The sequence below is a fragment of the Rhinopithecus roxellana genome, chromosome 10 (genome assembly GCF_007565055.1).
Source record: "Rhinopithecus roxellana isolate Shanxi Qingling chromosome 10, ASM756505v1, whole genome shotgun sequence".
NCBI classification, from domain to species: Eukaryota; Metazoa; Chordata; class Mammalia; order Primates; family Cercopithecidae; genus Rhinopithecus; species Rhinopithecus roxellana.
In genome coordinates, this window is record NC_044558.1 from 64,131,768 (window position 1) to 64,154,563 (window position 22,796).

General features: G+C 47.9%; 1 protein-coding gene across 4 annotated transcripts in view; it reads left to right on the forward strand.

Annotated features, from left to right (window-relative positions):
* Positions 1–10,223, forward strand: part of LARP4B (La ribonucleoprotein 4B) — a 125,035-nt gene extending 114,812 nt beyond the window's left edge. For 2 of the 4 annotated variants that reach the window (XM_030938639.1, XM_030938642.1), the window contains 4 exons: positions 1,900–2,064; positions 4,700–4,824; positions 4,920–5,133; positions 6,531–10,223. In XM_030938639.1, coding sequence (XP_030794499.1) covers positions 1,900–2,064; positions 4,700–4,824; positions 4,920–5,133; positions 6,531–6,818 — 792 coding nt within the window. In that variant the 3' untranslated portion in view covers positions 6,819–10,223. The remainder of the gene's footprint in view (positions 1–1,899; positions 2,065–4,699; positions 4,825–4,919; positions 5,134–6,530) is intronic. The other 2 variants (XM_030938641.1, XM_030938640.1) reach the window with 2 other exon arrangements.
* The last annotated feature ends 12,573 nt before the right edge of the window (positions 10,224–22,796 follow it).

The following is a 22,796-nucleotide window of genomic DNA, read 5'->3' on the forward strand; positions in this document are numbered from 1 at the left end:
GGCCCAGCCCCTCCAGCCATCACACAGGTGCTTTCTCATCACAAAAGATACAATCTCTGTTTAGAACTCAGAAATTCTGCCTTTCATAAGGTCGGCTTAGTCTAGTTTTTGTTTAACTAGTTGATAAGGCAGCTTTTATCGGTTAATTCCATTTGGAATTAATGAATTCCTGTAACCATTTGGACTAACAAGGCAAGCATTTAAACGTGGGGCACTGCTGTGCCTGCTGTGATGTTTTCCCACCCCTGTTTCTGTTGCGTTACCTTTTGCCGTGCTTTCCTGATGCGTGTGTTCATGACTGTGACCTGCTTAGAAGCTTCGGCTTGTGGCCCAGTGTTGTACTGATTACAGAGCGTACGCGGGGCCTAACCAGGCCCATGGGACCTGAGCAGTACTCAGACCTCACCCAGGGGCACTCAGATCCTAGAGAATTGTAACACTGCCTTCCAAGTCAAGTCCCATCTGTCGACGATGTCATTTTGTAACTCCAACACCTGGGCAGTTGTTGCCTGCCTCTTTTGCTTCTACGAGTTGAGATTTAAATACGTTTTTTGGGAAGGCTGTCTCTCTAATGATGCTTATCTTCTGAAAAGCTGTGTTCACCTCAGAAACGTGCAGATGTTTAAAACCACTTTGCCATCACAGTGGCCATGTGTAACTTAGAGCTTTGCAGGATTATTTCGAGCATCATGTTCACAATACTAGGTTATAGAGAGTGTACAACAGCCAGCTGCTTTAGTAGGTAACACGCTTACTGCCAAGGACACCTAACTGGGAAAAGCTAAGCTAAAATTAGGCACCTGTCCCATGGAGCAGAGAAGCAAGTGGAATGCCCAACACAGACCGTACTGGGGTTTGTGTCACAGACTGGGATTTGTGTCACCCTGAATTCATTTTCATTCTTTGACCTGCTTTCACTTCTGACGTATTTTCTCTGGAATCTACTGATGCAGGGATTCACCTTCCTGTGTATAAATTTTGGAGAAACATTGGCACTCTCAAGTTAGGTGAATCCCATGAGAGCTTTGCTTCCTGGTCAAAGTAGCTCATTGTTTCAACTAAAAATACTTGTATTCTTTAGTAAATATAGATTCATTTCTAAACTAAATATACACTCATTTCCCCATTCGGTGCCATGTGGCCTTCAGCCGAGGAACTGCGTACTCGCAAAATGACTGCCAGCTTGTTAAAGCGGGTTGGTAGATCATTTTCCAATAAAAGGTATTACCGCCTTTCTCCTGAGACTTGGGCTTACAAAGTACACTCTCTTCTTCTTATACTGAGTTTCCTTTCTTGAAGTCGAAGAATCTGATTAGAATTTGTTATCAAATACTGTGTTTTTAATTATTAAAAAATATAACTTTAATTAAGTTCATTTTCAGAGAATTCAAGCCCCCTCCCCTTTTATTAAACCACTTTTTTGATGCACGTGTGTAAAATTTCTTACACAGGTTGTGGAGAGTGTCATATATTGTTCACAGTTTTCTTTGTGACTTACATTAGAAACTGCTGTAATAGCACAACACTTGTCTGAAAGTGGGAAAGTTTAATGTCTAGACTCAGGCTGTCCTGCTTTCCATCACTCCAGGGCACCTCCCTTGCCTTCAGCTGCCCCTGCTGTTTGTGAGTGCTGGCAGCCATGGCTGGACGGCTCTTTGGATGGCACCTTAGCCTCACTGTGTCCTTGGTGACACGTCTCTTGGGCAGCAGCATCCTTGAGATTTCAGTTTTAAAGCTCTGCTCTCGATGGTTGAAGGTGCTTCGATTGGGTGAGGAAGCCCTTGTCTGGGTTGAATGATCTGCTTGTTTCTACAGATATTTTCCGGACGGGTGTGGAAATGAGAAGCTGCTTGGCCTTCTCTCTCCACACCGTGACCCTGGGATGTCATTCTGTTGCAGAGCAGCCAGACACAGTCTCCAACGCCACCAAAGCCTCCGTCGCCAAGCTTCGAGCTGGGGCTGTCCAACTTCCCTCCATTACCTGGAGCTGCGGGCAATTTGAAGACAGAGGACTTGTTTGAAAACAGGCTATCTAGCTTGATAATAGGACCATCCAAAGAAAGGGTAAGGGATACATTGCATGTCTGATAGTTGCCCACAGTGTCTAGGTACGGGTTCCATGTCAGGCGCTTTGCGAAGCTCTTTATACGTGTTTGTATTTAATACTCAAGAGAGGCTTGGAGGCCATGTGATTGCAGAGGTCACACAGATTTGGAGTAAGGCCAGCCTTGAACCCAGGACTGGGCCTTTTCCTTAACCTTGCTGTCTGATGAAGTCAGAGGTAGAAACCTGTGCAATGATAGGCTATACACACCCTTTCTCTCGCCCAGAAACTTAGATTGCATTGTCACTGTTGTTCAGACCTGCCTTTATTTTACAAAACAACAGAATGAAATCGAAGAACTGAATAATATTGGAAATAAGTAAAATGTGTAGTAATCTACATGAGACAAGGAGCAAGAAGCCTGGGAGAACCTCACTGTAGTGTGGGTGGCTTCTGGTGAGGTCTGGGCTGCCCCACGAGGTGCCCCCTCGGCTGCAGTGAACATCATCCCAGGAGTCATCCAGAGCTGCAGTTGCCAGAGGACGCTCAGCCCAGCGCTCTGGCCTCTAACGTGCTTAGCGAGGTGAAGGTGGGACTTGTCCAGCTGCCACACCTGACGCTGGAAGGCTCTGGGAAGTGCAGAGAAAGTTTTCTGCCCAGTTACCTACTGTGCATCGGAAGAGCCTGCTGAGCACTCGTGGTTGCTGGTGTCCCCTGTGCCGGGGCCCTTTCCCCGGCTGTGCCCCAGAGCCACCGCGTGTCTATTCCACGCCACGGGACCATGCCGCCTGCTCCCTCACCCAGGTCTGCAGAGTCGGTGTCTCTTCCCCCCAGGCTTTTGGGAAGGCACCGCATTGGATAGAACAGTTCCTCAGTTCCTTGGGCAGAATTTAAGGTGGATTTTGATGCAGCATCTTTACACTAAAAGCCAGGTGACGTGTCTAGTCCTTTGTATATTGGTAGATGATCATGCTCCTGTGTTCAACCTTGGAGACTGAGTACATTCCAGGATTGTCAACACAGCCTTAAATTTCCACACCATCATTCCTGAGGTATTAGTGCCTTGAGAAGAAATGCACTTTAAAGATCTAGTTTTCCAACTGTGGCCTACTCTACCCTTGGTATTGAGTGGAGGAGAAGAGGCAGGTCTCCAATCCTGCCTCAGAAACAGCAGCTACTGCTGTGCCCAATTTGAGTTTCTGTGTAAGGGTTCTCTTGAAGAATGAATTGCTGCTTTGAAAAGCCTGACCCTGAGCCTCATGCCGCCACCCAGGCGTAGTGGGCTCCATTGCTGCTTCTCAGGAGCTTCTTGAGTCAACAGCGTGGCCCTTGGGTTTCAAAGTGGGTTGGAGGCTCCAGAAATGATGGGGTTCAGCGCTTCCCCTCTTGACATGGAGCTCGTGACGGTCGCTCTGACTTGCTTCATGACCTACAGTTGTGGATCTGCATTTCATTTGCATTGGGACTGAACATAGCGTGAATGAATGGATTAATTAATCTAAGATGGAGTCTTGCTCTGTCGCCCAGGCTGAAGTATAGTGGCACGACCTTGGCTCACTGCAGCCTCTGCCTCCCAGGTTCAAGTGATTCGCCTGCCTCGCCTCAGCCTCCCGAGTAGCTGGGACTACAGGCATGCACCACCATATCCGACTAATTTTTGTATTATTAGTAGAGATGGGGTTTCACCATGTTGGCCAGGCTGGTCTCAAACCCCTGACCTCAGGTAATCCGTCCACCTCAGCGTCCCAAAATGCTGGGATTATAGGTGTGAGCCACCGCACCTGGCCCCTACCCTGAATTTAAAATGCGCTTTTACAAAAGGAGTCCTTTGCCATCCTGTTTCCACCAAGCTGGATTCCTGCTGGTTGAGCATAGGAGTCGCAGCAGATTCTGGTTCTCAGGCTGGAAGGGCTCTCAGTCTGTCGTCAGCCTTCATCTAAGGGCAGAAGTGTGACAATCACCTGCCTTTTTTAAGTTGCATGACAAGTGTATTGTTACATCCCACATGCATAAGATCAAGCACACAGGAAATAGCCACTGCCCAGGGGTCCCTGGCTGGAGTAAGGAGGGAGTAAGTTTACTCCGTCCTTAGCTTCCTGGCCTTGGACGAATTAACTTCGAGGTATTGGGCCTCAGTTTCCTCACCTGTTGAGATGGGGGCATTCGCACACCTGCTTCCTGGGGTTGTGAATTCAGAGAGGGCTGGGAGCTCACATTTATACTGGTGTGGAGGCGCCAATTGCTTTTTCTCAGCTGTGTGAAGGAGTTGTGTTGAACTGTGTTAGGATTCGACACTCAGCAGATGTGCATGTACTGTTGTGCCATGCCATGCTGGGCCCAAAGTGCCAGGTGGGTGAGATGTGTTGGATGCTTGTTCATTTAAGAAGTAAGCTTGCAGATCATCATTGCGGGAGAGGAGATAAGGCTTGTGATGTAAGAACAATGGGGCATTTGCGGAGAAAGAGAAGGGTGGGCGCTTGTGTGGGGCAGAGGATAGTCCTGGGCTCTTTGCAGCATTTTTGCTGGAGAAGACCCTTCTCCCCGTGTCCTTGTGCTGCTCTCCCAAGGCTGTTCACGGGTGGGGTGAACGGGTATTGGTACCAGCTCCGCTTAGTGCCGGCAGGATTCTGATGAACACTCCTGACCCTGTTTCAGACCCTCGGTGCAGACGCAAGTGTGAACACCCTTCCTGTAGTGGTCTCCAGAGAGCCCTCGGTGCCGGCTTCTTGTGCTGTATCAGCAACATACGAGCGATCCCCCTCCCCAGCTCATTTACCTGAGTGAGTATTGGAGTTCTCCCAGCGCCTTGGTGTTAACTGACTTGAATGGCCTGTGATGTTGCATGAGATTCAACTATTGGGTGGCATTTTTACAGTGATCCCAAGGTGGCGGAGAAACAGAGGGAAGCCCACAGTGTGGACAGACTTCCTCCCGCCCTCACTGCGACCGCATGTAAATCGGTGCAGGTGAACGGAGCCGCCACGGTACGTACCTCGTGCCTGCCTTCCTGCACGACAGCCGCGAGGCTCTGGTGTGAACAGACGCTGCGCACTCCTGCACCTGCTCGTTTTTTAATCACATCTAATTTGGTGGGTTTTTATTTGCGTCTGTCTGTGTTGTGTTTTCTGTACAAAATATGCTTAATATTTGCTAATAATTTTCCACTAACTACTCTAGTTCTTTCTTGGACCACCATGTAGTCCTTTTATTTCAGTGTTGGTCAGTAGAGGTTTGTTGAGTAGTAACAGGACCCCAGCTCCTGTTTCTCCATAGACTTTAGGATCATTTCAGCACTTCGCACGCGTGTGTGTGTTTGCGTGCGTGTGCATCATGTGTCTGATGAAGAGACAGGAAGAGCAAGATGATGGCCCCACCAGCCTCCAACCCCTTTGGGCCCAGCAGGCCTGAACCCCAGTGACTTCCTTTCTGCTGTTTTCCCTACTGGGTGAACCGTGGCCTCTCTTATTCTGAGTTGTGGCCTCTGTAGTTTGATCTTGGGTGAGCTTTTTACTTGAATTTGGGAGTTTAATCCCTTACTGTCCCTGGGCTGAGTCTAAAAAAGGATTTTTTTATAGGTTAAAATTAATACTTTCAATAATAATAATAAAAGGAGAGGCTGGGTGCGGTGGCTCAAGCCTGTAATCCCAGCACTTTGGGAGGCCAAGGTAGGCAGATCATGAGGTCAGGAGATCAAGACAGTCCTGGCCAACATGGTGAAACCCCGTCTCTACTAAAAATACAAAAAATTAGCTGGGTTTGGTGGTGGGCACCTGTAGTCCCAGCTACTCGGGAGACTGAGTCAGGAGAATCACTTGAACCTGGAAGGCAGAGGTTGCAGTGAGCTGAGATTGCGCCACTGCACTCCAGTCTGGGTGACAGAGTGAGACTGTGTCTCTAAAAAAAAAAAAAGCTAAGGGAAATATTTTACTTTTCTGTTGTTTAGCCTTTATGCTTCCACTTATCTGAAAACCCTATTACACATTTCTTTGAAGATTTTAGCTGTCTTCATCATTCTTACACATTTCCAGTCCTTTGTAGTTTGAAATGTGCAAAACATTTTTATTTAAAGACTGTGTCTGGAGTTTGCCTTTCAGGGTTGAGTACTGTGTGAGGGTCCTTTGCCCGCCGTGGGCACCTGGGACACCCTTCTGTTGTCCCGAGGTGGTGGAGTGAGCGCAGGCAGCATCCAGACTCCTCCTGGGCTTCCACATTGCCCAAGCAGGCTGAGGGCTGGGTGGGGATGGCGTTCAGTCAGCCCTCTTCTCCCTCATACCTTTTCTAGTTTTATCCATTACTACAGTGGCACAGAGGGAGTGTTACACGGCAGGGGAAACTAAATCATTAGATTTTATAAACTTTTTAAAAGTTAAAAACACTAGTGAAGATGGAAACTTATAGTTGAAAACTCTTTTAAGTGAACTTGATTACCTGTCTTGTCCCTGGAGACACCATTTCACACAGGTAACCCAGGATTGTCTGTTTCCAGGAATTGCGAAAGCCCAGCTACGCAGAGATTTGTCAGAGAACAAGTAAAGAGCCTCCTTCTTCCCCATTGCAACCCCAAAAAGAACAAAAGCCAAACACTGTTGGTTGTGGGAAGGAGGAAAAGAAGCTAGCAGAGCCCGTGGAGAGATACCGGGAGTCCCCAGCCCTCAAGTCCACACCTGGAGCCCCCAGAGACCAGAGGCGGCCGGCCGGGGGCCGGCCCTCGCCCTCGGCCATGGGGAAGCGTCTCAGCCGAGAGCAGAGCACTCCCCCCAAGTCTCCTCAGTGAAAACCGTACGTCTGGGAGGGGTCGCAGAGCGCTGTGTTAACCACAAACGACACTCAGTGCGAGGGCGAGCCGCTGGTTAGGAGCTTGCAGTGTCTGAGGCCTGTGGGATCCTCAAGTTGGTTTTCTTCTGTGAGTTGGATTCTCCCCCTCTTGAAAAAAAATCGATTTTTCAGGATTTAATTAATACAAACCTTATTTTAGGTTGGTGCTTAACTGGAGGTGATGCATAAGTCTGATTTTTTTTTTCCAAGATAGAGAAAGCATTTATCCTAACAAATTGGTATTTTTTATTAAGCCTCCATGTGGCTCTGAATGCAAGCTATATATAGTGAGTTTTTCTAAATTAAGGGAACTCTGCTACTTTTTTTTTTTTTAGTAACTGGTCTGCAAGTGCATATCTCTAGAATGTCCCCGCAGATGAATGAGGGCCAGTGGCCTTGGCAGAGGCAGGTGTGGCCTCATAGAGGCAGTGCTGGCCGCGCCAGGGCAACAGCACTGATGTGGGAGCTGTGCTTCTACCTAAGCCGTTGGTGGGGGACTCTGGCATTTAAGAATGTAGAGAGCGCGTCCTTTTTGATCTCCTGGGCAGAGTGAACCTGCAGTGGCCACCCCAGAGAGACCTGAAACCTTGGTTCTGATGCACTGCAAGCAAGTAACCAGCTTCTCACTCCAGTTTGAAGTGGCTATTATGTAATATAAATTCAAAGCACATTGTGAATAGAACCGAAATGAAAACATACACTTGGTTGCCCACTGACATGTTACCAGAAGTTGTTCCATGATGTTGTTTTGACCCCTGTGAGCTGACGGCCCCGGCCCTGCTCTGTGCACATTTCTGTCCGTGTTCCCCAGCACTCTGGTTGGAGAGAGTCCACATCTTCAGCTCCGTGTGGACATCTTCCCGTACCTCTGCATCAGCACATGGATTTAAGAGTTACGTAATTGTGAGAGAATGGTGTTTGTGGTTTTTCCCCCTCTTTGGCTGGTGGAGGATAAAGTTCCTGCTCTTTTACCTCCAAGACGAGGGCCTCATTGATTCACTTCCAGAAGTGCTGCACTTCTGAAGAACAAGGATGCACTAAAGTTAGCAAGTTTATAATAAAGTTAAATATAAATTATTTTGTTTTAAAATGCCTCAAATTTTTCTTTAAGTATTCTAAGCAGCAGACATTAAAATAAGAATATTTCCTGCTAAATGTAACCATACACTTTATTCCACAAAATGTTATTTAACAAGACTGAGGGTTTTTTTTAAGAAAAAATTATTTCCATCCAATATTTAAAGACTTGAATTTTATTTAAACTTGAAAATGACTTTGCCTTAACTTTTGTATAAGACAGCTTAGAGTCCATGGAGCCCGGCCCTGGGTTGGCGTGAGTGGGTCAGAGTTACTCAGTTACTGTGTGGATCTCCTGTCGCTGGTTTTACTGAGTAAGCATAGTGTAGTACAAGAGCTAGCAGTAGTTTTTGTAATATACCTTAAAGATCTTCAACAGTTGATCTTTTTTCAGAATGTTGGGAAATCCTGTAAATGCAAATAGTCAATACTGTATTAAATACGTGCACTCGGAGTGTGCTTCGCTTGTACAGTTGTAAATAATCAGAACATATGAAAAAGGTACCTACAGAGAAAATTCTGATACAAATTATTGATATATTATAAATGTTGCTGTTGAGCTGGATGTAGATAAACTAAATGTTGTGGTTTGAATATTATTTTGATTTGTTGAGATCTTCTTTTTTCTCTTACATCGGTGTGTTGAACTGATTCTGCCTCTTTGCTGCAAAAGGGAATTGGAAAGTCTTATTAAAAGCCTCCAGATGTTTTCATACTCTTTTAAAATGTATGTAAATGCATACTAATCATATCTAAAGTGAAAGAGTTTTAAAGTATGTAGAGAGCAAAAACTGGCAGGATCATAAGTGGAGGTGAAAAGTAATCTAATTAAAATCACTTGCAGCTAAGCATGATTTACCTGCCAGAGGAAAACATGCCTGACATTTTTGACCATTTCCTTTAAAGCAGTTGCCATTATTCAAATACAGAGAAACAGCCACAGGGCTAGTGTTTTTCAAATGCATTTTAAAGAAACATGGGGATTTATTTTTTTGTAGTTGTCAGTTCACTGACCAAAAAAAAAGAAAAAAAATCAGAAATAATTGATCTCTGAAACCCAAACTCTCAATATTCTAAAAGCTGGGAGGCAACCCCAAGGCCTGGCCTACGAGGTACATCTTTGCTACAGAAGGACCAGGGGCGCCATCAGCCATTCCCAAATCACAAGGCCTGCCCCTCCGCCAGTGAGTCCTTGGTTTTTAATAATGAGAAGTCCTTTCCCCCAAGGTGTGAGCATTGCAGCGCAGTGTGTGTGTGTGGTTCGAGCCAGCTTAGTCCTTCACTTCGTTTGTTGGCTGAAGTGTGAGCTCAACAGCTGTGTGAAGAGGGCAGCGCGTGCGGTAGCCAGTCGCCACTGGAGGGCTCTGCTGCCATCCGGTCAATACACTGTAGTTACTGCCTAGCCAGCAGCAGTCTTTTGCATCAAGAGCAGAAACCTTACTCGGATGCGATTTTTATAGCATCCTTTTTAATTAAACAAAGGTGAAACACAGATAGCTATATAATGTCCAGAAACCCCTGATGCTATTTTGAAGGTGTCCACTCAGAAGAAAATGAGAGTTATCATAATAGGAAGCTGTGGTGGTCCATGCTGACTGGGCTGTGTCCCATACAGTGATGAGAGTGGCTTTCATGCTTTTTTTTTAAGTTAACACCCTCCTTTACCCCCAGCAGTATCTCAGGTTATAGAATCAGAGATGCAGCAGCGACAAATGGCATTTTAACTTGTAAAATCATGTGATGATGCTTATCATTTTGAAATAGAAGAATAAAAACCTGGCCCCGTTGCACCAGACATGAATTTCAAGTGGAGTCGTCGTTCCCTGAGAGTGAGTGTCTTGACATTTCCACCCAGGCCCTCCTGTCATCACATCACCGGCTGTCACTGGCGGGTGGCAGTAAACGTCCTGCGTTGCTGTATTAGGATCTCTGCAGTTCAGGCTTAACAACCAGTTCAGTGTATCCGGGCGACGGGTAGTGGTGGTGCATGCCTGTCTGCGTGCCCCGCTGGCGAGCTGTAGTTGTGACTCGCGTGCCTCGCGGCCCACTACCAGGCTGCAGACAATCCAGGCGAGGGCACTGGCTGCCGGCAGTTCACAGTGTGGGGGCCACGTGGACGCTCCTTGAGGGTTTCGTTTTTGTTCTGCTTCTTTTCATTAAGACTGGAATCAAGCTTACATGTAAACTATTGGTAATTTAAGTTTCCTTTGGTGTCATTCAGTGTAAAACTGTCTAATTTGAAAAAAAAAATGTAGGTTATGAAAATAAAGATTTAGGCACTGTTCAATTTTTCTTTTGATTTTTTTTAAATTAAAATTTCTTCAAGAATGCATCTTTTCTAAACATAGTTTTTTGTCTGTTCCCATAAGTGTGCATGAGAAAGAGACATGGGCCTCATTGGATCCTAAAGGCTCCTCACCCACGTGGGGGCTGCTGCAGCACATGGGGCTCACCCTTTGTGTTTTAGGGGTTCCAAGTGAGCATTAACACCAAGTGCTCATGGGGAGAGGGTCGCTACCATGACTGCCACGATTGACCACAAAAATAGATGTTCCTGTATCAGGACTTGGATTTTGTTACAATGGCACTCTCTCCAAAGCTGTGTCCATAAAGCCGTTTGGAGCTGACCTTGGGTCCTCATGGTGATGGACTGACTCATCCTTAGGCAGCAGTGATGTCTGCACTAGGAAGAGGCTGGCGGTAGGCAGGGCCCCTCCTGTGCCAGGCACGGAGTGGGTGGGGGACTGATTCAGATGTTGGTGCCTTCCTCCTTTGTGCATTGCCTTTTCATGTCATCTTCCCATTTTTACTCTCTTTTTCTGATGGAATTGATATTCTTGATCTGTTCAGGCTATTAAGCCTTTGTTATATATGTTACAAATATTTTCTTTCCGTCTACCAGTTGTCTGAACTCTTAACGTTATTTAGAATAGTATCTTTTACAGTGTTTAATTATTATGTAGTAAAATGTATCAGTCTTCTCCTTTGTTGTTTGCGTGTCTTGGACTTAAGGTTTTTTCCCTACTCCAGAGTCATAAAGTTAATAGTGTGTGTGTGCACGCCTTTAATCCAGCTGGGCCTAATCGTGTGTGTGGTGTGTGTGCTTAGGCAGGAACCCGATTTTACTTTATGCCGTGTGGAAAGTGTCTTTTTCCAGTATCACCAGTGAGTTCACTGTCTCTCCACTGGTCTGCAGTGCTGCTTCTGTTCCTTGCAGACTTCACACGTGTTCATGGGATCTCCACCTGGGGTCTCGAGGGTCTGTATCCCACACTGCCTATTTCCCTTTCTGTCCTAACACCATGGCGTTTAACTCACCTGGCATCCTGTGTTGCTGAGAATTTCCTTCATAGAACTCATCACAGTGTGGTCCACTGTGCTCCCTGAGGGCAGGAATTACGCCATCTGAATCACCAGCTTCTCCCTTGTCCTTAGCACGCCATCTGCAAATTAGCAGATACTCGGTAAATGTGTATTAACTCCAAGTATATTTTGTGCCTTCTCTGTGCACAGCCCTGCCCTGGGAAGAACTAGGATGAGGTATTGATTTGCTGTTGCCACATAACAAACCCTGCCATAACTCCCTGGATGGAAGTGACCTCCATGTATCTGCGGATTGTCTGCAGGGCTCTGCTGAGGTCAGCAGGTCCCACAAGAGAGCCAGGGCTCGGTCTCCTCATGGCTGTTAGAGATGTGCAAGACCCCAACCCTAAAGGTTTATGTATTCCGCCCCATCCCCCACACTTTGGAGTTGTTGTATTCCATTCCTTGCTATAGCTACATATTTTAATAATGCAGAAATCCCATGTTTCTCTAAAGCATTGGATTGAACCAACTGAAGGAGTGCGTTGTCGCTCGTTGTTGCACGTGTGTCGCTCGTTGCTCGTGTTGCTTGTGTGTTGCTTGATGCTCGTGTGTCGCTCATTGCTTGTGTGTTGCTCGTGTGTCACTTGTTCGTGTTGCTCGTGTGTCGCTTGTGTGTTGCTCGTGTGTCACTTGTTCGTGTTGCTCGTGTGTCGCTTGTGTGTTGCTCGTGTGTCACTTGTTCGTGTTGCTCGTGTGTCGCTTGTGTGTTGCTCGTGTGTCGCTCGTGTGTCGCTCATTCGTGTGTTGCTTGTTCGTGTGTCGCTCATTCATGTATTGCTCGTTGCTCGTGTGTCGCTCGTGTGTCGCGCATTCGTGTGTTGCCCGTTGTGTGTCACTCGTGTGTTGCTCGTCGCTCGTGTGTTGCTCGTGTGTCACTCGTTGCTTGTGTGTTGCTTGTTGCTCTTGTGTCGCTCGTGTGTTGCTGGGCCTGCTGGGGCACAAGCCGTTTCTGATCCAAGTCAGCTGCTGGTCTGCTTAGACAAAGGTGTGTGGTGTCTCCACCATGTAGAGGAGGGACAGCAGGTGAGGCTGTAGGCCAGGAAGGAAGGGCACAGCCTAAGCATGCGGTGGCTTAGCCAGAGACCCTCGTGCGCCAGCTTACGGAACTTGTGTCAGCCCAGGCCATAGCCAAGTGTGTGATGTCTTGGAGCATATATGCCAGGCCAGCCAGAGAGGCTAAGCCCTGCCCTAGTGGAGCTGGAGGGCAGGAGGTTATGAAGAGGATCCTGATGCAGGCTGGGTCACCCTGCAGGCATGAGCCTGGGAGCACGGGCTGAGCAGCTCCACCCAGAGGGGCTTGCAGGACCAAGCTGGGACAGCAACCACCAGGCCCGGGGGCAGATCAATGAGCGTCCGGGAGATGGAGATGCAGAAGAGAGCCAAATTCATTCGCCTCTTCGTGGGCCTGTGAGGGCCTACAGAGATGCAGTTTCATCCACGACCAGGATTTCCTCCGCCGGAGCAGCCGCTTTTCCCAGCTGAAGCTCACTATGTGTTTACTGCATAGAATGTGAGTGTACAGAAAGGCTCTCTCTAACGTTAGCTACTCGTGCAGAAATGTGGGGAGTTTACAAGTATGGGCAGCCGCAGTCTGTTCCTCACCCCGGTCCTGACGGGATGTACTCCGCGCGTGCACGTTTAGGGTCACCGTGTCTTCCTGTTGGACTGATCTGTCATTAGGACCCTGGACCGTAGTAATTGTCTTTGAAGTTTTACTTTGATAGTAACAAAGCCATTCCAGCTCTTTCCTTTTCACTCCTGTCAGTGTGATGTGCCGTTTTTCATCCTTTGACTTTCAGCCCGCCTGTACCCTATCTGAAGGGAGCTGCTTGTGGACAGCACGGAGTGGTGGGTGTTTGTAATCCGCTCTGCCAGCCTCAGTCTTCTAACTGTTGCGTATGGACCAGTTACATCTGCCCTTTACTGTTTCCTGCTGCTTTGTTTCTTTTTTCCATTTGCCTTCCTGGGGATTGTAATTTGCCAGTTCTCAGTCCTCTGCTGCTCTCAGCTCCCAGCTGACCTTCTCCTGCTGCTGTGTCTCCCCTTTCCTGAGGCCAGCGGGGACAGTGCCCTCTTCAGTGTCTGCACTTTGCTACCGGGTAGTTTCTTCCAGGCCCGCACCTTCCATACCAGCTGAAATGCATCAGCTTGGAAGCACAGAGGCCCCAGTCTGGGCCTGGCAGCAGGTGCAATGTGCTGTCCCCTGCAGAGGAAGGCAGAGCTCCATTCTGCTGTCGGGCCGGGCCATGCCACCGTGGTGGCAGTGTCCTCGGCAGGCAGCAGGAGTGCGTGGCAGCTGTGGGGGTATTGCAGCCAGACATCTTAACCTCGGGGTGGGGGTGGGGAGACAAGAGTTTCTTTTTGTGTAGCTTTGGGAATAAAAAATTTGCCAGCAAATTTCACATCTTATTGGCCAGATTTAGCACCCAAACACCATCACGGGGAAGGGGCTTTCAGGCCAGTGAGGTCCATCCTGGGCTCGGGGGTGGGGTCAGCTCCCCCAAGGTGCATGGTGACGGGAGAGGTGGGTCCCTGAAAAAAACGGGGGCCATTAAGAAAGAAGGGGTAATACGTCCACTCAGTACATTCGAGCTCCTCAGCCCCAGCCTGCTCCGTCTCCAGCCCATGTCTCATTGTGTCCGTGGCGTGGCCACCTGCAGTCAGTCCATATCTCAGATGGGACCACCCACCCTCTGGCCTGGATCCTCCTGCTCCTCACAGGAACCCTATCTCCACAGGCAGCCCCTACGCAGACAGGCAAGCCCAAATCCTGGGCCAGCCTTGGTTCTTCCCCAGGTCCCTCCGAGAGTCCTGCCCACTCTTGCCTCCGCCTTGTCCAGCCCGGCCATCTCGTCCCTGTTCTCCACTCAGCCCGAGGGTTCCTTTGTGGTAGTGACTGTGCCTTGTTGCCTTGCTTTAAACCTGCAGGAAGGAATAAGGTTTAGATGCGCACCTGCAAGTCACTCCCTAACCCACCTGCAGCTTCATCTCTGACCCCACACTCTCCGCCCACACTGCCTGGGACCTGCTGGCCCCTTCCCGTGGAATTTCTCCCACTTTTCGCAGAATATTTCTCCCTTCCCAGAGATGCCAGACACCCTCTCAGACAGCTGCCTGTCACCCTCCTCCATCCCTGGCTGTTGCTGCAGCACTGAGCGCCGTTTGTAGTCGTCTAACGGGTCTGCTTCCGGCGTGAGCTCCGTGGGCCTGGCAGCCGCGAATGCCCTTCCCCTGGGTACCTGCAGCACCCCCTGCGCAGGGGACGCTCCTGGGTCCATTCCTCGCCTGGTGTCCAGACGCTGTGGACAGGTGCCAGCAGCAGCTCCGCAGAGGCCTGGCTCAGCCCGTGCAGGTGGAAGTCCCGGCTTGCGCGCCCCTCCCCTCCCTGCGGGAGGCGGCCTCACCACGTGCACCTGCCGCGTCTGTGCCGGCCTCTCCCGCCCTCCCTGCTTGCGCCTTGGATCCCTGTCCACTTTTCTCCACGTAGCAGCCCCGGGGGTTCTTTTAGGGAGGCACCAGCGCACCTCGCTCATAGCAAAGACCAGAGTCCAGGCGGCTGGCCGGAGGTTGGGCGCCGCGCCCTCGGCGTCCCTTGCACCCTCTGGGCCCCACACGCGCCCTCGGCCTCCAGCCGCCCCTCCGAGGCCCTGCAGCTGCCTCTTAGGAAGTAACCTGGAGGGAGAGGTCAGGAGGGATGGGAAGAGCCCCGGGCCACGTGGGAGATGGGGGAGGGCGGGAAAGAAACCAGGGTGGAGCTCACGTGGGTTCGTGGTGTTGACACTGCAAGCTGGGGAGGTGGGGAGAGAGGAGCCCGGGAGAGGAGAGGCAGGGTTCCTCTTTTAGCCAGAGGCGCCCAAAATGACAGGAGGATGTGGCCCCAGCCAGGGTTCAGGGGCTCCAGCCACGCTGTTTGTGGGGGATGTCACCAGCACCCACTTAGGCCATGGGAAGCCATCAGCTCCCAGATTCTGAACATGGGGTTTTATGGTGCCCTTGACAAGAGCAATTGTAAACAAGGATTTAAATAAGCGTTTTCCCCAGGTGAGGAGAATCGGCACAGCTTGAGGTTTGAGGCACTGGCACTCCTGTACAAAACCCGCACTGTGGACAGTGGGCCGGTTGTATCCTGAGGCTGGGAAGGCATCCCGGAGGTTTTCCCCTTGCAGCTGCAAAAACGCCTGTCATTGCCCAGGATACATATTTTGGCCTCATCCTTATTATTAGAAACTCAGGTGATCCCGCCCGGTTGGCAGCCAGAGACCACAGGGTGGTGCCCGGTGGAGGAGCCTGCCGGGGAGATGACGCCTCCTCAGGGCGCCCACCATCCCCAGCGTAGGTCTACAGGATCCTCCCTGAGGAGCCAGGGCCGGGCTCATCTGTGTCACGTCACGCCCGTTGTTCTGCTGTGCACAGGAGCGGCGGAGGCAGAGCCCGCCCCACCCTGCAGCTTGTGTGGCCCCGGCTGTGACCTCCGGCACGGGTGGCCCTGCCACAGGAGAGCCACTCTCAGGGATGCCCTGAGTGATCGTCGCCAGCTGCGTCCTGCAAGCTTCATCTTGCTCTCCCTGTGGCTTAGAGAGCCCAGTCAGCTTTGCTTGTAAACATCATATTACTTACAGTTCTATTTGGTCATGCCAGATGAAATTACTGTTTTTGAGGTCAAAGTGATCAAGTAGCAACTTTCTATGGTTCCAGCTAATATTTATTACATTTATGTTCTGATGAAACACTTCTGTGCTACTGACCCATTTTTGTGGATGACTGCAGAAAACTTACTGAAACAATGATGACTGATGGAAACCTCAAACCTAAATGTAAAATAAAAAACATGAAAAAATGATGGCAGAGCTCACCATCTTAAATGTTTTCAGAACGTAGTATTTCTGTAAAAATCATTTTTACATTTCACGTTTGTTAAATTTTTTGCTTTTTCCTCCTAAACTACAGGCGGCTCACCCACTGACCCTGTCTTCTCTCCTACTGGCCACGAATGGGAGGGAATGTGTGACGTGGCCCCTCTGCACAGGACTAGCCCTCCCTCCCAGCAGGGCTGAGCCTGCAGAGGGCACAGAGTGAGCTGGGGGATGCCCTGCCAGTGACTCCAGTCGGGAGGGACCCTGCGTGCCACAGAGTCTAAGGGGCCACCTGTCCTAGAAACACGCACACCTCGTGTGCTGCCAGTGCAGAGCCCTGAGGAGCTTGTCCAGGCAGCAACGCTTCAAGGTGAGAAAGGCCAGAGCGTGCCCCCAGCCCAGGACCACCTTGGTGCCCACGCCTCCCTTCTGTGCACAGACAGGACAGGGCAGGACAGCTGATGGGAGGTGTGGAGAGGCGGGGATCGTGGGCCCTACCCATCTAGACAGCAGGAACCCAGGTGGCGCGAGTGTGAACCCTCCATGTCTCCAGGAGAAGCTGCCTTCATTTCCTGAAGCAGATGGCCCCACCCTCATGTCCTTGGCCTTCCCCACCTCTGGTTTGGCAGGAGGAGGCATTTCCCACCCCGTTTAGGATGCCATTCGAGCCCGAAAGACCGGACCCGGAGAGACCAGGCTCAGGGAAGACTGGGTCAGGGTGGGGTGGAAACAAGCTTCACGGTGTCCTGGCCGTTCCATGGGAGGAAAACCACCAACCCCCTTCTCGGAACTGCCATGTGGACTGCAAGATGGCTGCGGCCTGGATGCTGAGCTGGGCCTGTGGGAGCCAGTCCCACCGGGGTGCACAGGCCTCCCTGCAGGTCAGTGAGCCAGCCGGCGAGTGCCAAGTAGACACCCCCACGGGCAAGAACCCCGGGCCGTCTTCTCAGAAAACCCAGAGAAGCTTCCAGCCCCACTCTGGAGGTGCTCCTGCAGTGTGAGTGGGAGCGTCCTGTTACCCTAGAAAAGCCCAACAGGAGACAGGGGAAGTGATGTTTGAAATATTTTATTTGACTGTGCCCAAAATAGGACCATTTCAACACAATCTACATAAAACATGATGAAGGAGACAGTTTGTGTTGTGTGGCCATGAGTGTGTCACACAGCACGGGGCTGAAGGGTGGTCCTGGCTGCTGCAGGCCAGAGCTCTGTCCTGGAGTCTTGTGAGACCTAGGGCAGCACAAGGGGGTCATGCCCCTCGAGGCCTGAGGCTCGTCGTCCTCGCCCTGGCTCATGGGCCAGAAGGTGTGGGTAGAGTGGCTGATTGCTGTGATTCCATGCTTCTGTCCTGGGGACATCAGAGCATTGCTGGCTTACTGTGCACGGCTGGTCCCCAAAGGACTCTGACGCTTGCAGCCATGTGGGATGGAGCGGGGGTTTCATTTCCACATTTTATTTTGGAGGATGGCATCTCCCCGTAGGCCAGGATTACAGGGCCCACATTCCCACCAACAGGGGATGAGCGTTCTCTTTTCTCTGCAGCTTCCCCAGCATCTATTGTTTTTTGACTTTTTAGTAATAGCTATTCTGGCTGGGCACAATGGCTCACATCTGTAATCCCAGCACTTTGGGAGGCTAAGGCAGAAGGATGGCTTGAGCCCAGGAGTTTGAGACCAACCTGGGCAACATAGCAAGGCCTCATCTCTACAAAAAATAAAAATAATTAGCTGGGTGTGGTGGCACACACCTGTAGTCCAGCCATTTAGGGGGTAAGTGAAAGGATCCCAGGAAGTGAAGGCTGCACTGTGCTGTGATCGTGCCACCGTACTCCAGCCTGGTCAACAGACCAAGACCCTGTCTCAAAAAAAGCTCAACATCCGAAATAATAGCCATTCTGACTGGTGTGAGGTGGTATCTCATTGTGGTTTTGACTAGCATGTCTCTGATGTTTAGTGATGTGGAGTATTTTTTCACATTTGTTGGTCACTTGTGTCTTCTTTTGAGAAGTGGCTGTTTATGTCCATTTTTGAATTGATTTATGTGTTTTTTGCTTGTTGATTTCTTTTTTTGTAGATTCTGGATATTAGATATTTGTAGAATGCATAGTTTGCAAATATTTTCCCCTATTCTGTGGTTTGTCTGTTTACTGTGTTGATAGTTTCTTTTGCTGTGCAGAAGCTCTTTAGTTTAATTAGGTCTGTGTCAAGTTTTGTTTTTCTTGCAATTGCTTCTGAGGACTTAGTCATAAATTGTTTGCCAAGGCCGATTTCCAGAATGGTGATTCCTGTCTTTTTCTAGGGTGTGTATAGTTTGAGGTCTTAAATTTAAATCTTTAATCCATCTTGAGTTAATTTTTGTAAAAATTTGTGAAAGTAGGGGTCCAGTGTCAGTCTGCGTATGGCTAGCCAGTTATCCCAGCACCATTTGTTGAATAAGGAGTCCTTTCCTGATTGCTTATTTTTGTTGACTTTGTCAAAGATCAGGTGGCTGTAGGTGTGTGACTTTATTTCTGGGTCCTCTATTCTGTTCCACTGATCTTTCTGTCTGTTTTTGCACCAGTACCATGCTGTTTTGGTTACTGTAGCCTTATAGTATAATTCGAAGTCAGGTAATATGAGGCTTCCAACTGTATTAGTATGTTTTTGCTTCGGATTGCTTTGGCTATTCCAGCTCTTTTTTTGTTCAATATGAATTTTAGAGTAGTTCTAACATTTTTCATAATTTTTCTAGTTCAGTGAAAAATGATGTTGGTAATTTGATAGGAATGCATTGAATCTGTAGATTGCTTTGGGCAGTATGTCCGTTTTAACTATATTGATTCTTCAAATCTGCAAGCATGGAATGTTTTTCCATTTATTAGTGTCATCTGTGATTTATTTCATGAGGAGGTTTTAGCTCTTGCAGAGATTTTTCATCTCCTTGGTTAGATGTATTCCTAGGTATTTTAATTTTTCTTCTGGCTATTGTGAATATGATTGTGTTCTTGATTTGGATCTCAGCTTGAGTGTTACCAGTGCATAGGTTTTGATAAAAGGCTGATGCTGGCCTCGTAAGATGAGTTAGGGAGGGGGTCCCTTCTCAGTTTTTTGGAATAGTTTCAGTAGAATTGGTACCATCTCTTCTTTATCTATCTGGTAGACTGGCTGTGAATCCATCTATTCCGTGGCTTTTTTTGATGGGTGGGTTTATTACTGCTTCAATTTCATAACTCAGTCTTGGTCTGTTCAGTGTTTTTCTGTTTGTTTTCCTGTACAATCTTGGGAGATTTTTTTGTTTCCTTTGTCAATCTAGCTAGCAGTCTGTCAATCTTGTTTAGTCTTTCAAAGAACCAACTATTAGTTTCATTGATCTTTTGTATGGATTTTTGCATCTCAATTTCATTCAATTCTGCTCTGATTTTGGTTATTTCTTTCTGTCTGCTAGTTTTGGGGTTAGTGTTCTTATTTTTCTAGTTCCACTAGGTGTGATGTTAGATTGCTAATTTGAGATCTTTATAACTTTTTGAGATAGATGTTTATCACTACAAACTTTACTCTTATTACTGCTTTTGCTGCATCCCAGATATTTTGGTATATTGTGTCTTCGTTTTCATGTCTTTCAAAGAAATTTTTGATTTCTGCTTTAATTTTATTGTTTACCCAAAAGCCATTCAGGAACAATTTGTCTAATTTTCCTGTAGTTGTGTGGTTTTGAGAGATATTCTTGGTACTAATTTCTATTTTTATTCCACTGTGGTCTCCAAATATGGTTGGCATGGTTTCAATTTTGTTTGAATTTATTGAGACTTGCCTTATGGCCAAGCATATGGTCAGTCTTAGAGTATATTCCATGTGCAGATGAGAAGAATGTATATTCTGTGGTTGATAGGTGAAGGGTTCTGTAGATATCTATTAGGTCCAGTTGGTCAAGTAATTGAATTTAAGTCCAGAATTTCTTTGTTAGTTTTATTCCTTGATGATCTGTCTAATGCTGTCAGTGGGGTATCGAAGTCCCCCACTCTTATTGTGTGGCCGTCTAAGTCTTTTGTAGATATAGGTGTACTTGTTTTATGAATCTGAGTGCTCCAATGTTGGATGCATATATATTTAGGATAGTTTTCTTGTTGAATTGAACCCCTTATCATTATGTAATGCCCTTTTTTGTCCCCGCACCCCCTTTTTTCTCTGTTGTCGGTTTAACATCTAAGAATAGTGACCCCTGCTCTTTTTTGTTTTCCATTTGTGTGGTAGATCTTTCTCTAACCCTTTACTTTGAGCCTATCAGTGTTGTTACATGCAAGATGGGTCTCTTGAAGATGGGTTTTGCTTTGTTATTCAATTTGCCACTCTGTACCTTTTAAGTGGGGTGTTTAGACCATTTACATTCAAGGTTAATATTGATATGTGAGGTGTTGATCCTATCATCAAGTTGTTAGATGGTTGCTTTGGAGTTTCTATTGTGTGGTTGCTTTATAGGGTCTGTGGACTATGTACTTAAGGTATTTTTGTGGCAGCAGGTATCATTTTGTTTCCATGTTCAGAGTTCCCTTAAGGATCTCTTGTAAGGCTGGTCTAGTGGCAATGAATTCCCTTAGGTCTTGCTTGTCTGAAAAATATTTTATTTCTCCATCACTTATGAAGCTTAGTTTGGTGGGATATGAAATTCTTGGTTGGAATTTCTTTTCCTTAAGAATGCTGATGATAGGCCCCCAGTCTCTCCTGACTTGTAAGGTTTCTGCTGAAACATCTGCTGTTGGCCTTATGGGGTTCCCTTTGTACATACATAATTGACCTTTTTCTCTAGCAGTCTTTAAGAGGGGCGTGTGTGTGTGTGTGTGTGTGTGTGTGTGTGTGTGTGTTGACCTTGGACTGTCTGGTGACTGTATGCCTTGGTGATGTTCATTTTGAATAGATCTCAGAGGCTGATATGGTTTGGCTGTGTCCCCACCCAAATCTCATCTTGAATCGGAGCTCCCATAATCCCCATGTGTCACGGAAGGGACCCAGTGGGGGTAATTAAATCATAGGGATGGCTTTTTCCTACACTGTTCTTGTGATAGTGAGGAAGTCTCATGAGATCTGATGGTTTTATAAAGGGCTCCTGCACATGCTGTCTTGCCTGCCACCGTGTAAGATGTGCCTTTGCTCCTCCTTTGTCTTCTGCCATGATTGTGAGGCCTCTCCAGCCATGTAGACCTGTGAGTCCATTAAACCTCTCTCTTTTTTAAAAAATAAATTACCCACTCTTGAGTATTTCTTTATAGCAGTATGAAAATGGACTAATATAGTAAATTGGTACTGGTAGAATGGGGTACTGCTATTAAGATACCTGAGGCTGGACATGGTGGCTCATGCCGGTAATCCCAGCACTTTGGGAGGCTGAGGGAGGCAGATGATCACCTGAGGTTAGGAGTTTGAGACCAGCCTGGCCAACATGGCAAAATCTCGTCTCTACTAAAAATACAAAAATTAGCCAGGCATGGTGGTGAGCGCCTGTAATCCCAGCTACTTGGGAGGCTGAGGCAGGAGAATCACGAACCCAGGAGTTGGAGGTTGCAGTGAGTCAAGATCGTGCCACTGCGCTCCAGCCTGGGTGAAAAAAGTGAGACTCACATCTCCCAAAAACAAACAAATAAACCAAAAATGTGGAAGCAGCTTTGGAACTAACAGGCAGAGGATGGAACAGTTTGGAGGACTCAGAAGAAGACAGGACAATGTGGGAAAGTTTGGAACTTCCTAGAGATGTGTTGAATAATTTTCACCAAAAAATCCAGGCTGAGATAGTCTTAGATGAAGATGAGGAACTTACTGGGAAGTGGAGCAAAGGTGATTCTTGCTTTGCTTTAGCAAAGAGACTGGCAGCCTTTTGCCCTCTAGAGATCTGTGGAACTTTGAACTTGGTAGAGATGATTTACGGTATCTGGTAGAAGAAATTTCTAAGCAGCAGAGTGTTCAAGAGGTGACTTTGGTGCTCTTAAAAGCATTCAGTTTTATTACTTCACAAAGATATGGTTTGGGATTGGAACTTACGTTTAAAAGGGAAGCACAGCACTGAAGTTCAGAGAATTTGCAGCCTAACAATGCAATAGAAAAGAAAAACCAATTTTCTGATGAAAAATTTAAGCCAGCTGCAGAAATTTGCATAAGTAACAAGGAGCCAAATGTTAATCGTCAAGACAATGGGCAAAATGTATCCAGGGCATGTCAGAGGTCTTCATAGCAGCCCCTCATATCACAAGCCAGGAGGCCTACGAGGAAAAAATGGTTTCGTGGACTGGGCTCAGGGTCCTGCTGCTTTGTGCAGTCTGACGACTTGGTGCCCTCTGCCCCTGCAGCCACACCTGTGACTGGACATCCAGGCATTTCCATACATCCTTTGAAATCTAGGTAGAGGTTTCCAAACCTTATTTCTTGTCTTCTGCGCACCTATAAGACCAACACCATGTGGAAGGCTGCCAAGCCTTGGGGCTTTCACTCTCTGAAACCATGGCCCGAGCTGTATCTTGGCCCCTTTTAGCCATGGCTGGAGCAGCTGGGACACAGGGCATCAAGTCCCTGTACACAGCAGGGGAGCCCTGCGTCCAGCCCACAGAACCATTTATTCCTGCTAAGCTGCCTGCAGGTCTCTGATACACCCTGGAGACATTTTCCCCATTGTCTTCA